The following is a 16027-nucleotide window of genomic DNA, read 5'->3' on the forward strand; positions in this document are numbered from 1 at the left end:
ACCCTTTTATGAACCTGTAGCTCTTAATAAGGAAGCAGCAGTAAAGTGACCAGCACAAGTGATCAGCACAAGAGGCTTCACTAGAGGAGCATAGTACACACCTGTGTGTGTGGTTAATAAAGTGTCAGACAGGATTTATTTTGGATAAGCACATAGTGGACACTTGGAACACTTTTTTCTGTGCAGTTGTTTTCAGATTATTCACCATAAACAAAGACCCCCCCACCCATAGCTTCTTCAGAAGGTGAAAATTAAGCTTTACATTTCAATATTAGAAAAACAGTCACTAATAGAAAATAGAAAGTAATTGGAAAAAGTCTTTGTTTCTGGTGAATTATCTGAAACCAGCTGAACTGAAAAAGTGTTTGAAGGTGAACAAGCCCTTTAACACAGCCCTGTCCTATATAAAAAAAGGTTTTCCATTATATGTACTTGGTGATAGTGTAACTCCACATGCAGACAATAGATGTGTAAGCAGGAGGGATACGATACAGGAAACACTGAGGAGGCAGGAGGGACAATAGTCCATCACAGTCCAGTCGAAGCACATTAACTTGGTGACATGATTCTAATTAACTAGCCTGAAAGGTGTCACAGCTGGGATGACAGCACTGCTAAGACAGCTTGAAAAGGTGGAAAGAAACCTGACAGCACCACCCCGGCTCACTCTTGTTCTCCACCTTTGTTTCTTTTAAAGCTTCTGCAATTTCTACTCTGTGTGGATGTATAGCTATGAGATAATTAGGAAACCTGTCTACTTGGGAAAGAAGTTTAAGGAATGAAATCACATCTTCATGCTTCTGTGTATATCTGTTGGGAACATCGAAAAGACACAAGTCAGTTTGTATAATAAACCTTGAGCTTTTAAATAAAGTAGCCTGCCCTTTCTGGTCACAATGCCATACCCTTAAAAAGTGACACGAGAATAAATGGCACCCTTAACCACTACTTTTATTATAGTTTCTTTTAATGGACCCATGTGATTAAGACTGTGAACTAGAGAAATCATTTAAACACACTCAAGCACCTTCATTTAAATACACTCAAGCAACATCAGACTGTATTTATTTAGTGAATATCACCTGTAATTTTTTTGTTACATAATTTTATTGTTGCATATACCTGCATATTTCATTACTCTGTCTCTCTCTCTCTCTCTCATAATAAATCGTTATACCTTTTATCTATATGTATGGACTATTACAATAGTAGCAGTGCCTTTCTCAGAATGGCATGATTGATATGATTCACAGGATGGTCAACCAAGTACAGTATTTACATTTTCTAGTTCAGGTTCCTACACACTTTAGTTTCAAATACTTAATTTTATTTTTTACATGGACTAATTATTTGCCTCTTTAATAAAAAATTTTTTATGCTATAAGCCCTGTGAGTGCGGCTACTTCAGCAAGATACATTCATCATTATGTGGAACTGCACCCAGGCAACAATGACATCTTTTTCGTGAGTGCCAGCATCTACTTCACAAATGGCCAAGTGGGTATCTGCAGTGGTCATTATAAATATTGATCTGACATGCAGTTAATAATTAATTGGTGACATTTCAGAAGAAGTTTTAAAAATGTAACTTATTTAAACCCACTGTAGTCAATTTATTTATTGAACAGCAGATAGTTTGCAATAGCACAATGTAAATTAGGTATAATAATTTTAAAAATTCTTTTAAATGTAAAAGTCCACAAAACAGAAAGCTGACTACCTTCCTAGTGCATTAGTACTTACATATATATATATATATATATATATATATATATATATATATATATATATATATATATATATATATATGTGTATATCTATATATAAATACATATATACAGTCCAGGTGTGTATCCGCACCCTGACTTGTCCAAATGGGGTGCTATATCAAAATATGATAAATAGCGGTGAAGAAGATAAGCACTCCAATATTACTGATCAATTATTTATTCCACTATGCACAGTGGAATAAATAATTGTTGATCAGTAATATTGGAGTGCTTATCTTCTTCACCGCTATATATATATATATATATATATATATATATATATATTTTTTTTTTATTTAAAGCCTTTTTTCTGCAATGCAAAGGATAAACAGTGGCACTATAGCTGTAACTATCATGAATCTTTTGCTGAACATTTTTGTTGCTTGCATCCTTTTCTGCTGTCACACCATTGCTGTACACAGAGGCAAATCAATGTGAGCCAAATTATTACTTTCAAATAGACCACCTTTGAAAATGGAGGGTTGTGTTTGCTGATGACCCTACGCCTTTTCCAAATGACCCGAAGACTGGTAATGGTATTACTGACTTCAGGAACACTGCATTAACTACTTCATTGCCTGAAATGAATTGATCATGTGCCTACCTAAAACTAATGGTCACTTTTTGGAAATAAAAAAATAGACTTCAACCAAAAAAAGAAAAAATTCTATTGTGTTATATAGACTGTATATAGCAGTTTTTAACAGCTTTTTTCCATTTCATCATATATTTCCATTTCCAACATATATGAATGACTCACTTTTCTGCCTTTTTGGCCTATAAATAAGAATAAGCAAAGCTTCTTTAATTTGTCTTAAAGCCGACGTTAACCTTCAAATTATCTTTTAGTACAAAGTAGATGATATATAATGTTTCTCTTTTTGCAAATTAATAAAAGGCAAGTAAACTTTAGATTTTCTTGTTCTGCATCTCTCACTTGAAATTTTAACTGATCTGAATATTTGACACCCTGGTCTAAAATTTTAGCACATGGAGGTTTTCTACAGTATGTTTTATCTCAAAACTAGTCCTTGATCGAAATCTGAGCAGAGCATTTTCAGATATTAGTTGGACCAAATATCAATGCTGTCTGTGCAAAGAGAAATGACCAGAGCTGGACAAAGGGTTGCACTCCGGTTAACCTGCCTGTGTGTTTTTGGAGTGTGAGAGGATACTGGATACTGAAGGAAACCAATAAAGGCATGGGGAGAACATATAGACTCTGGGCCCTGGCTGTATGCAAATGTAGTACACCAGCATTGCAAGGCAGCATTATTGTAATGCTTTATAATCACATTAGCCTGACTTGGCTTACCCCTTGAGATGGATAACTGTTCTCTCTAAGGTGTGTGCATGCACATGTCTACCCACACAAAATATTGATAAAAGGTTGTATGAATGCATGTGACTACTTCTTGTAGTCATTCAACCCCACCCAACCTCACCATTACTTTGTTCTATTGTGAAGTGATGGAAATTTTAAATTTCAATTCCCAAAACACTTTTTGGCCATTTTTTACAGCCAAATGAGCTTCTTAAAAAGTATATGTTATGTTAACTATATGAACAGCTTTATATAACTTTATTAAAATAGAGGCTTTTATGAAAGTGACTATGGCATTCATGCAGGCCTGGACTGAGACTCAAAATAGGCTCTGGCATTTCTTGTACACAGAGGCCCAAACAACCCACACAGTGGCCCAACAGTCTCCCACCAGCCTAATAAATAGTGACTGTCAGCCCCTCTGGCATTTGCCAGAACCTACAGATTGCAAGTATAGCCTGCATACACAGCTATATGTCAAATACCGAACTGTGGAAATTCCCAAGTGATACTTGCTTAAGTGTGTGGCCGGTGTACATTTATGAACTGTACTAAAAATATGAATTTTTTAGATTTGAATTTCAGCCTTCAGTATATTGTGCCATAGTGTTAAAATACATTGCAAAAGTCCCAGTTTCATTTCCAAAAAGAACTGTGTTTGAAATTATTGTCAGTACACTGAAGGAATATTTTGTTGCAGAACTACAGAATTAGTAAACGTAATCCATGAGAGATTTTAGTTGGATTAAAAAGCAAAGCTGACGATTTCACTGTGTCCATGTCACCTCTTTCTGTCCTTATATACATGCTCGCACAAGCAGAGACGTGCACCCCGAGAATTAATTCCAGCAAAGCTCCCTGTTCATCAATATTCACAAGTCATTACCTCCAATGGCAGTTCAAGGTGAGACACACAATGTCAGCATTACAGAGGGGAAGAAACAAGTGAGACATTTTTACAACAGTGACTTGTTTTATTGAGCACAGTTATATTCTTTACAAACTGTAAATTATACTTTTAGCAACATGATTTTACGTGCTTTATCTTTATCAGTGCTAGATATATGCTTTTTATTTTGAATTTCAGGATATGTTTATATTTTGGAGCCTTATGCTGAATTATATATCCTAATGCTTGCCAGGTACTGGTTTCTTTACTAACTTGCTACCCATTGTAAGTTTTTTACTAATGCCACCCCAACAGAAATACCCCCCTGCCCCCAAGCCGCATGGGTGCTTGCCCTTAATAATCCCTCTGGTTGGTGTTGCTTTCCAGGAGCCAAATCTTATATGGCTTAAGATGTTTGGCACCAGCTTGCTGCAGAACTCTGCAATTAAAGCATTAATACAAGGGCCACAGATACTATTCATAGCAGTCTTTGATGTCGTTTTGATGGCAGAGGCCTCTGCAATGGGTTGATATATTAAAACTTAGGACAGGTGTTTTAGTCTCTATGTGAAGTGCACCTTTTCTTCTGCAAGAAACGGAACTATTCTGCGCATCACTAGTGCACTGCAAGTTGTTGAGTCTGAAATTTGAAATCAACCCATCAGAGCAGTAGAAATATGTAAGCAACTTTGAGTGTGGTGTGCAGCTTGAGAAAAACTGTTAGGAAATCATTAAATATAAAATGAACTAATATAATGATGAAAAAAAAGACTTTGTTAAAATATTTTATACTAAAAAGGTTCCCATATTATATATAGCATGTGCGTTTTACTGTCTTACTTGTGATTGTGATAATGACAGGTAAGCTATGTTGTGACTAGTAAAACTAAACACAAATAAGCCCTCCCTAAGCATAGACCATGACATGTTATTGCACCTTTGTTCCAAGCAAAAAACAGCAGCCTGCTGAGGACCAGTTGGCCTTGTTGCTGACTTACCCTGTATGCATGCGGTGAGACCCTCCCTTAACAGGGAGTTAACGAGAACCTCTGTTCTGCTTGGTGACCTTCTGCCTCCCTGTCTGCTGGAAGCTTCCTTGATTAAGCTGGACTTGAAGATGTTCACCTACTTTGGCATGTTTTACATACTTTCTCTTAATTGGTGGCAGCCTTTCTCTCCTCTCCCTTGAAAGCTTGGATAATGAACTTGGAGTGTGTGAACAGGAACAGGCAGGATGAGCATTACTAAGGAATAGATGGGAGTGAAGAACTGTGAGCAAAATAACCTTTCTTAACCCATTGCCAGCTGTATAGCTGGCATAGCATATTTGATGAGGAACAGCAAAAATTTCTATTTTTTTAATTGTTAATGCTATATTTGTCATGGTGATCATAGTAGTTCTGTAAGATCCCACTTCATATATGGGTTAACGTGAGACTTGATTATAAATCCCATCCTACCTGGTAACTGTATGTAAAGTGAACACATAACAAGTGTAATCCTTTTCTGGTTTGCTAACGATGAAACAAACATATTGTGTGTGCATTTGGGGTCTTCATAAATAAATATGCAAACACATTCAATGCAAATCAATTAGACGAGTAAGGAGTGGGAAAATGCAAATGGACATTACAGCATAAATCATTGTTAGTTAGTCTTCTTGGTCTGCAAACCAGATTAACTCTGGGAATCAGTTTTGTGTCCCAAAATGTGGCATAGGATAAGTTGTCCAAACAAATAGTAATCAAAGCACTACAGTAACAGTGTGACAAAAGTATTAAATGTAAGGCTAAGGTACACAAGCCTTAAGGTGACCATATATTATAAGATTTAAATTAGCTGGTCTTCCCCCCAATATGTACCCCAAAAATGGGTGATATAGGACTAATCTCTAGGGCCAAACTATTGGGTTATAAAGATCGGAATAGGAACAGCAATAAGCTCACATTAATCTGACATGATAACCAAACCTGGCCAGATATAGGTCAGGTAGCCCCACTCGAGTGCCACAAACGAAAATCCAGTCCTTGGAAGAACCAATTTGCAGTTCTCCTCAAAAAGGATATGAAAAGTAGCTCCAGAACGCCACAAATTTCAGAAAACCTGACATTGTTTTAGTTCTAACCATGATTCTAATGGCATATCTTCCAAGCCATGTACAAAATGCTGAAGGAAAACAAAAACCCAAAACTGAAATGTCTCTCTTTACAGGAATTGTGTAGCATGTCTCTGTAGGACAGGGTGATTAATTACAGTCTTAAATTAAAATTAGCCTTTCTGTCAGTTCATAGTGCTGACAGAAGCCCTATGTGCAAAACCTGTGGCCACTTAATTATCTCATACAACATCTACAGAACCTTCCATCCAATGGATACTTTCAGTGTAAATTCATACCTGGCAAAACAATATTTGCTTGATTTCATCTATCATTCATAATGTAGTTCTGCCTTTTCTCCACTAGATGTCATACATTTTTGTGTTTGTTAAAAAAACATTCATTTAAATACATCAGGTTTACCTAATTCTAAGATAGGCTTGCTGTTAGAAGTGATGTGTAATATGATGTGTAATATATGCTGAGATGAGCAACACATGACACTTTTGTTCTATGTGGAGAATTATAGATATTTGTGTATCAAACTAGATTTAAGCTCACCATAGGATCCCGACCCAGTTCTATACTATTATTAACAGACTATATTTGCAATCTAGTAATAAGTCTATTTGCTACAAACAGCAGCAGGCTGCCAGTAATTGTCTGCTTTTACTTTACTGCTTTTTACTTTATATTTATTCCACTTTTTCATTGTAATGAACAATTTATCCATAATACCACATGTTTGGGGTCAAGATTATCCTCTTGCTGGGGACCCTAAAAGTCTCTTGAAGGGTCACATCTGGGCTTCAGGCCTTCTCTGTACAGCTCTTACCTGGAATATATATGAAATTCCTTTATTAGTGTCTGAGTTTTGTCATAATTATAAGAATGTCACACATATTTTGTATTAATTAAAGGTCTGCTTTATGACCAGACTGATGTTTTTCTGTGTGTTTCTGTTTTATGTTCTCCCATGTGCAGTTGTCCCATAGACTAAAAGTTCTGGTACATGCATCAAAAATGAAGGGGAAATGTAAAATTAAATTTGGCAAAGTATGACACAGGACAAACCTGTTAGCAAATGACCTTTCTTTATTAGTAAATTACCTTTTGTGTGTGTTGAAGAGGACACAAAAGTAAATTTTAAAACATTTGTCAAAGTTGCCCTTTAAATCCTAATGGACCTCCATATTTAGCAAAGTGCAAAAAAACAGGTGTTTGTTAGCTCCTCCAAGGTGGTGATTAACAAATGCTACAGTGCAAGTCTTTTGATTTTTAGTGGCTTGTACCGCTCTTCCCAAACAAGCTGCTGATCACAGCTTTATTGGCTCATATCCTGTTCTACTTTTTATCTCTCCGATTGAGTCGTTCCCGGCAGGAGCCCTCTTTGGCACACATAGCACAGCTCCTAATGAGAAGACGGCTGCTAGTTAGCAGAGGGGTGTGTAAGTCGAGCTAAAACGAGATAGTTAAACTGTGCTGATTGAAGGTGGAGGTCGGAGGTCAGCTCAATTATGTTCTTTTAGAATAATCAGTGGCCTGTTTGATATGAAAGTTCTAAGCTATTTCAGCAGCTCAGACAAGCTGCATTTTGTGCTTTCTGTGTGAAACAAAGACAAACTGAGGAGTGTAAGAGAGTAGTTAAAATCATTAGAATCCATTTCTCAAATGCCTCCTCCTTTCTTGTCTTCAGTTTCACCAGTAGTACATTTTACAAGTTGATTTTCTGGCTTTTGGTTTGTTCTTGGTTTGTTTTTTCAAAACTTCAGAAACTGGTTTTATTCTGTAAATGGGACTTGGACTCTTTGAAGCATCAGAACTTAGTTACTGCACTGACATAATCATTGTGATCCTTATAATTTAATTCATTGGGATATTCTGTATTAGATTTCTACAAATAGGCCAAGTTCCAGTTCAATATAGACAAATCTAGTTGAAACAACTGCAAAAACACTATTTCACATGCTCCTCCAACACAAGAATGGCCAAGATAAATACAGTTTCCCATTAATGCTTTAAGCAGTATAGACAGCTTTGGCATTTATGTTAATAGCTGCTAAAGAACCAATTTGTTAGGTGCAGTCATGTCGGCTGTAAAACCTTTTAGTTTGCCCTAAGTCTTTTGTGAGTGAGCATAACTAGCTACTGACAATTGCTATGATTTGTGTATAAGAGTTTTTTGTGTATTTATATCTGGGTGGCATTCGATAATGGTAGCAAAACAAGCTAAAGTAGAATTTTGGCTTCCATAAAAGAATTGCTTTTTATGTTATAAATGTTATTCTAATAAAGCAGTGCATTTGCAGATTATTTAGGATCAATAGCACTTTTTATGGCCCAACAATTTTGTAGGCCCTCCCTTGTTTTATAATAGTTATAAACAGATTAAATCATTATTGTTATTCTGAATACAGGTATGTAGAATACCAAATAAGTGTTCACACTAAATATCCCACATGCTGACCTTGACACTGGGCAGAAATGAATAGCAAATAAGTCCCAAATGTCATCTTGACTGGCATCGAGCTAGGTGCCTTATCCATTACTTTAGACTCCCTAGGTTAGCATACTTAATTTTTTAGAACCTCTGGTTTAAAATGTAAAAGAGCAACTTTATTTCAAAAGAGGATGATAGTGTGATATCAACACATTGGTAATGTGGCTCATTTTATTCTCATTAATTGAACCAGTTTATAAATAAAATAGTGAGCCTTGCTACTTTGTAGGTTTTTCTAAACAGCATTCATGCTGAAGACATTGAGCATAGGCAAGGATTGATGTATTGCTTACACCATTTGGTTGTTGCTGTCAGGTTAATACAGAGGAAGAGGAATTTTGCCAGTAACCGAATAGCAATACATTTTTTTCTCAATTAATTTTATACTGTACTTTTTCTTCATCAATTCTTTCCATCTCAGACCCTCAATGTCCATTAATAATATATAATATAGCATGGTGTCTTCAGTATTAAAGAAAAACTTTTATTTTTTAAACATATTGTCATACAGAGATATGATTTCAGTGCAAAGCGAATATTTTATTTTGTGTATTATTGGTAAGATTGGTTATAGAGGTCTATACAGTAAGGGAAGGCACCGTTTGCCTCTAAAATGATGAATTAATTCATTTGTAATCTGTAATCTCTTCTCAGGGCAGGATTACTGTTAGTTGCTATTTTGCAGCATATCCTGGAGGCATTCTCCAGAAAGCAACACCTACATTGGGGCAATTTGATTGATGTTATCAGTGGGTGTACTATCATGCCCATGGGTGTCCGCAGAAAATTTTCCAGGGTGGGGCAAGGAGGCATCTGTGGGCAGGCCTGTGAGATAGGTGGGTGTGTCACTGCCATCAGGGGGTGGAGCTATGCCACGGCGATCAGCCGATCGCCCGATCGCCGGGTCAATCAAGGCAATCCTGCACAGTTTCCCTAATTTGAAAAACCATCCAGGAAGTTTTGACCTGGGCAACCCTTCAAAATACCGGTTGTCTGACAAGTGGCAACCCTAGTTCACACAAAGATGGCAAAGTGGCAAGTTCATGTATAAATACCCCCAGAACTCACAAACAGATGGGACAGGGGGCAAGTAATTGTATAAATACCCCCAGAACTCAGAAGTACAAGGCTGCAGACTGCAATAGATAGGGCTTTCCTTCCTTCGTTTTCTCCCTCGCTGCAATCTGTGCTACTGGCCAATCAGATGCTCCCTGGCTGCTCTCTCTCTCTGTCACAGCTGAAGTAATACGATCCGGCAGCACCGTGACAAGGGAGGGGGGAGCGAGCACCTAGGGAAGGAGCTAAAAGAAAACTCTGCTGCACAGAAGAAAAATCTTTGAGGGATCGCGACAGAAACCACAGTAAGCTGGGGCCAATGCACGAACAGGTGGAAACTTATGTGCACAGTCAGTGGCGTAATTTCGGATGCCAGGGCCCCCCTGCAAAGAAATTTTCAGGGCCCCCCTCTGTACAAAATAGTGGGAGATATGCTGACTGAACAGTGAGGAATAACAGTTGTGTTTTAGTGATTGTATTTGCCCATGGAAACAAAAAGCTTTTCACATAGCAGCAATGCGATTTCTCCTACCTCAGCTCTGTGTAAAAGCTCTTGCCTTAGCTCCCTGAAACTTCTTTAAACTGCAGCATTAAATAAACCCAATAGGCTTTTTTTTTCTCCAATAAGGATTAATTATATCTAAGTTGGGATCAAGTACAAGCTACTGTTTTATTATTACACAGAAAAAGGAAATTATTTTTATTTCTATAAAATGGAGTCAATGGGAGACAGTTATTCTGTAATTTGGAACTCTCTAAATAACGGGTTTCCAGATAATGGATCCCATACCTGTATATACATTTTTTTTAAGAAACTCTTTTCACACACTTTTTTTTTTTTGAGAAAAACTATGAATTCTGGTGGAAATCAACAAAAACACAAGTAGCATAGAAGCAAGCACAAGCTCCTCTCCTTCTGGAGCTGCCAGCTCCCCCCTCCCTCTCAGAAACTAAAGGTGGACTGGACTCCTTGACTGTGACTTACTTCCCTGCAGCTGCACATTCATTTCTATGTGATCACTGAGACACTTGTTAGATCAAGCTGCAGCAGCACATTCACTTCTCACAAGTCTCAGTGATCACATAGAAATTAATGTGCAGCAGCTGCAGGGAAGTAAGTCAGTCTATGAGTCCAGTCCACCTTTAGTTTCTGAGAGGGAGGGGGAGTGACAGAAGTTTAGTGTGTAACGGAGAGAGAACAGAGAGCTTTAAAAACTCACGGAGGCTGCTGGCTGCTGCAGTGGGAATGGGGAGGCGGGTTGGTGTGCCTGTGCTGTGGCATCATCGTAAGAGGTCGGATCCCAGTCGGCAGCAGTTTTCTCAAGTGCAACAGGCGCGCTGTGACGTGCTGCTGCGACGTTCTGCTCCTCTTCCGGCTCCCTCTCTGGCTTCCTGTTCACCGCTGGCCACTTCCACTGCACCGACTGGGGAGGGGGGTGGTGCAAAATGCTGCAGCCTAGTTTGGACACCCCTGCCCTAAATGATCCTGGCTGGTTGCACATACTGAGGAAGCAGGCCCCTGCCGGGCCCCCTGTACCTCCGGGCCCCCCTGCGACTGCGGGGTCTGCTTCCTCGGTAGTTATGCCACTGTGCACAGTCCCAGGGGGGGGCACTGCCCCCTCTTGCCCCCCTCTGTGGACGCCCATGATCATGCCTTTCACTACCTACCCAAGATGTTCAAAAATGTATTTCTTTTTAAAAGTCTCCTAATCAATTGTGTTTTTCTGTACAATAGTGCCTTTGCAAGAAAGTATCTGCACAAATATAGATTTGTAGCAGTACTATGCAACCTATGCTAACATATCAAAAATGTATTGGTTCTATTATATTAGACAATAATGTTAAAAGCAGAAATCTGTGGAGATCTTAAGCAAGCTGATGACCATAAAACTTGAAGAGTTACATTCGGTTCACAGACCTCCAGCTGCAATGCCCTTTTTCATCACATCACAGGATAAGCTATGAGCAAACTTAAAGGCGAACTATTGTGAAAATGTAATATAAACTGAAAATACTGAAATAAGAAACTTTCATACAATCAATTAAAAATTAGTACCGCTTCTGAAATAATCAAGTTTATCTTCACTATCTCTCAGCATCTGTTTCTCTTCATTCTCTCTTCATTCAGAAGTTGTGTGTCAGATAATCATTGACAGTTAGATCCAATATATCTTATAGGGGGGCTCTTTTTGCCTAGAAGACGCATTAGAGCTCACGCTATTAAAATCAGAAGAAATCCTGTCTCAGAATTTGTGCAAAAGGCAGCTATTTTGTTAAATTTTGTTTGTACTGGAATAAGTTATTTGAATGAGCTTTAATACATCTGTTAAGAAAGGAAGCCCCCCTATAAGATATATTGAATTTATCTGTCAATGACTATCTGACACCCAACTGCTGCATAAAGACAGAATGAAGAGAAACAGATGCTGAGAGCGGGACAGTGAAGATAAACTTGATTATTTCAGAAACAATCCAGAATATTTAACAGATTGTATTTATAAATTTTCTTTTTTCAGTATGATGAAGCTCATATTTAATTTTTATTTTCATGATTGTTCCCCTTTATGGGATTGGCAAGGCCTCTGTTGTTTCAATGTTAGACCCATTGGCCCAGGCTACCATCATGCCAGACCACTATCCTTGGTGTGTAGATCATACCCTGCTGCTTGCTACTTTACAGTGCATTATTATGCTACAGGATGTTATTAGTAAATTTTAATGAAAAACCATTATGGTCTTGTGACCATTTATGATGTAAGTGTCGTTCAAGATTGCAGATTCTCTGATGTCTGAACTAGGTTAGTTCTTTCTAGGTACCATCTAGTATTGCTTGGCCTTGGCACAGTGTAATTTCCTGAGTTTGAGAAAATCTTTTGGGCAAAGTTAAAAGTAGTTCGCTGAAGTAATTAAATCTTGGATACTTGCCTCTCCATAATATAGTATAGAGACTTCCCTCAGATAGGGGTCACATATTTCACTTGGCCATTGTCCTATATTTACAAATACTTTCTGTTGAGGCCCTGGAACAATTTTGAACAGAGCTTGGATTTAATTAAGCACTGACAGTAATGCCAAAGGCAGTGTCTGGAAGCTTTCCAAGTCCAAGATCGTGGCTTATTGATAGATCTTTAAACTTTCTTCTTAGTGCAGGATGACAATAACTGGCAAAATACAAAAAGTTGAACTGATGTTTACTGTTTCAGTAAAAGTTTACAGAACGCTTTACAGCATTTTCTTCTAATATACAATGTGTCTCTTTTCCATTCTTCTAGTTATGTTGTCAATTGATAGTTTTAAATACTAAATTCCTTTGCAGATATTGTTCTCTGAGCTCCCCATCCATTTAACAACAGCCCTTTAATCCTAATTGTTAGAAAATACTGAGAGAAGGAGGGAGGAAGAATGTGCGCTAAATGTTAGCTCATTTCTTAAGTAATTAGTTACCTCCTCATCCCCGTGTTGTAATTGTGAAGAAGCTGTAATGTTTAATTAGTCTGTAAATGAAACCCCAATTTCATAATGGTTTGGATGACAGCGCTAAGTGAGACAAGCGCAGAAGGGGATGCATTGTTTCAGCTCATGATGAATCCGTCCGTCAGCCAGCATGCCATGCTTCTCATGGAGAAAATGGAAATGATAAGCGAAGTGAGGCTAATTAGCAAAATCATACAGGCCTGCTGATGGCTCTCATGAAAAAGGAGGAGGTAATGAAGCTTGGCCGCCAGGATTAGGATTAATTGGATCTGATCTCTGTTTCTCCATAGAGCAGCAACAGTGGTTGAAGTGCAAAGGAGCAGGCCTAGTACCTAAATAATGCCTTCACTATCCCCTATAACGTATTTCCTCTGTTGCAGGGAGGTAGCTGTGTTATCAGTGTGCAATTACTGGGGGTCATTAAGAGCAGTGGTGCAAGTTACTTGGCCCCACACCAAAATCATTCTAGGGCCCCTAATTCTTGGGAAAAACACAGTTTTAAATAACAGCCTAGTCAGTGTCCCACTGGGTCTGTTGTGCATAGTTCTTGGGCTCTCCAGTAGTCACAGGGTCTATTTCCTATATTGTTATGCTCTGGATATCTAACACAAACCACCCCATTCCCTTTGGTATTGTTTTAGGAAGATATGATCACTTAATACTTACAGGGTTCCAGATGAAAAGTGGGTAAACAGTGTCTTGTTCATTGTTTTATTGTGTTGGATAACTTCTTCTCATGCAAGTACGTCTTAGTTATTTTGTTTATAATTATGACAGTTCCCCATTAAGCCTGGCTTAACTAAACTGAAATGTTATTCCGCTTTTGATGAGCTTGAAAATCACTGGCTCAGTTAGGTAAGTCATTTGTCTGTCTATGGTTCTTATTTATTTAAACCTGTAGAAAAAATATTACTTATTCAGATGTTTACAAAAGCCTCTGACACCCAATAGTTGCTCACTGCCAACCCATTGTGTATTATTCATTGCCATAATCTTGTACGATTGTTATAAACTGTAGGAATGTCAGGCCCTGAGCAGCAACACGCTGAGCCAAAATCATTCTAGGGCCCCTAATTCTTGGGGAAAACACAGTTTTAAATAACAGCCTAGTCAGTGTCCCACTGGGTCTGTTGTGCATAGTTCTTGGGCTCTCCAGTAGTCACAGGGTCTATTTCCTATATTGTTATGCTCTGGATATCTAACACAAACCATCCCATTCCCTTTGGTATTGTTTTAGGAAGATATGATCACTTAATACTTACAGGGTTCCAGATGAAAAGTGGGTAAAACAGTGTCTTGTTCATTGTTTTATTGTGTTGGATAACTTCTTCTCATGCAAGTACGTCTTAGTTATTTTCTAAATATATTTGGAGTAGTTCTTTTCAAAGTAGATGTAGGCTGGTGCCACACAGGGCATTAGTCTTTTCTCCACTTGCATTTTCTACACAGGAGAAAAGCCAATGTGATCCGATCCACTCTTTACAGGTGCACTAATAGGCACAGTGTCAGCTTTGGCATTTTCACATCAAAATCCACTCTGTGTGCACACACAGACTGACAGTGCCTGTCAGACGTAAGAAGCAGATGGGAACGCATCAGCTTTTCTCCCCCGGTAGAAACGCAGGAGGAGAAAAGGCGATGAACTACCAGTGCGACGCAACAATTACAATCTTTCCAGAAACAATAGAATTCTATCTGACAATTATGCACTAACAATGGTTGAAGTTTGGATGCCTTTAAAAGCGCCCGATCAAAATTTTCTGGCCAGCCCGATCGACAAGTTGACAGATATCCATGTCTTCTACTGATATCGGTTGGCTCGTTTCCCACCATACACACTGAATATCGTACGAAAATCCGTTTCATACAATATTATTGGTGTGTCTATGGTCACCATTTAGAAATATCTGTGCTGTATAATGGTTACCTGCATAAATGCAAATTGATGATTGTGAGATAATTTTCTTCAGTTTTCTAGTTGTAAACAGTCAATAGTATTGTGATTTGCAGGCTGAGAACAGCATATGCTAGTGAACTTTCTGATCTAAAAACAGATTGCAGAATGATTCAGGGATTTGGAATAGCCAGTAGTGATGGGCGAATCTGCCCTGTTTCGCTTCGCCAAAAATGTGAGAAACCATGAAAATTGCATTGGAGTCTATAGGTGTCATTTTCACCGCAAAACTAGGTGAAAAATTTTGCTCCTCACTAATAGCCAGCTGTTAAACAGCATGGTTGTGTATTTGGCAGCAGAAAAGAGGTTGTGCACAAATAAGTTATACAGTATAATTTCTTAAAAGTATAGTAAAAATTAAACAACAACATTTATTTATGAATACATTTTTAAACATGTACAGTTTTTTGTTTATAATTATGACAGTTCCCCATTAAGCCTGGCTTAACTAGACTGAAATGTTATTCTGCTTTTGATGAGCTTGAAAATCACTGGCTCAGTTAGGTAAGTCATTTGTCTGTCTATGGTTTTTATTTATTTAAACCTGTAGAAAAAATATTATTTATTCAGATGTTTACAAAAGCCTCTGACACCCAATAGTTGCTCACTGCCAACCCATTGTGTATTATTCATTGCAATAATCTTGTACGATTGTTATAAACTGTAGGAATGTCAGGCCCTGAGCAGCAACACGCTGAGCCACTCTGCCTCTTCCCTGCCCGCGCTGCACTGAAATATTGGCAGCTGCATTCATAAATCTCAATTTACAAGTCTGACTATTGCACAGGGAGTTATGGTTATACTAATGATTACTTCTCTGTCTTATTTTTCATTTTGCAACAGAGTAATACATTTTTAAGAACAGAAAAGCCAGAGCTTTTACAGAAGTGAGAGCTTGATTTTTTCGCTTTTATTCCATACATAGGTTAACCCCTCTTGCTTTAGTTTTTAAAATAGTGTTATACC

General features: G+C 38.0%; 1 protein-coding gene and 1 long non-coding RNA gene across 3 annotated transcripts in view; one reads left to right on the forward strand and one right to left on the reverse strand.

Annotated features, from left to right (window-relative positions):
• The window catches only part of eri3.S (ERI1 exoribonuclease family member 3 S homeolog), a 166210-nt gene that overhangs the window by 91531 nt on the left and 58652 nt on the right, over positions 1 to 16027 (forward strand). Inside the window, exon 8 of one of the 2 annotated variants that reach the window (XM_018260853.2) lies at positions 698 to 1135. The exons of the other annotated variant lie outside the window; for it this stretch is intronic. Coding sequence (XP_018116342.1) covers positions 698 to 741 — 44 coding nt within the window. The 3' untranslated portion in view covers positions 742 to 1135. Of the gene's footprint in view, positions 1 to 697; positions 1136 to 16027 lie in introns of those variants that run through there. 2 annotated transcript variants of the gene reach the window in all.
• LOC121393307 lies at positions 5055 to 11232 on the reverse strand. Its single transcript, XR_005960965.1, has 3 exons — positions 10854 to 11232; positions 6816 to 6912; positions 5055 to 5226 (listed from the first exon to the last, which is right to left on the reverse strand). It is a non-coding gene; the product is annotated as an uncharacterized LOC121393307 (long non-coding RNA).

This window comes from Xenopus laevis, chromosome 4S (genome assembly GCF_017654675.1).
Source record: "Xenopus laevis strain J_2021 chromosome 4S, Xenopus_laevis_v10.1, whole genome shotgun sequence".
Taxonomy (NCBI): Eukaryota; Metazoa; Chordata; class Amphibia; order Anura; family Pipidae; genus Xenopus; species Xenopus laevis.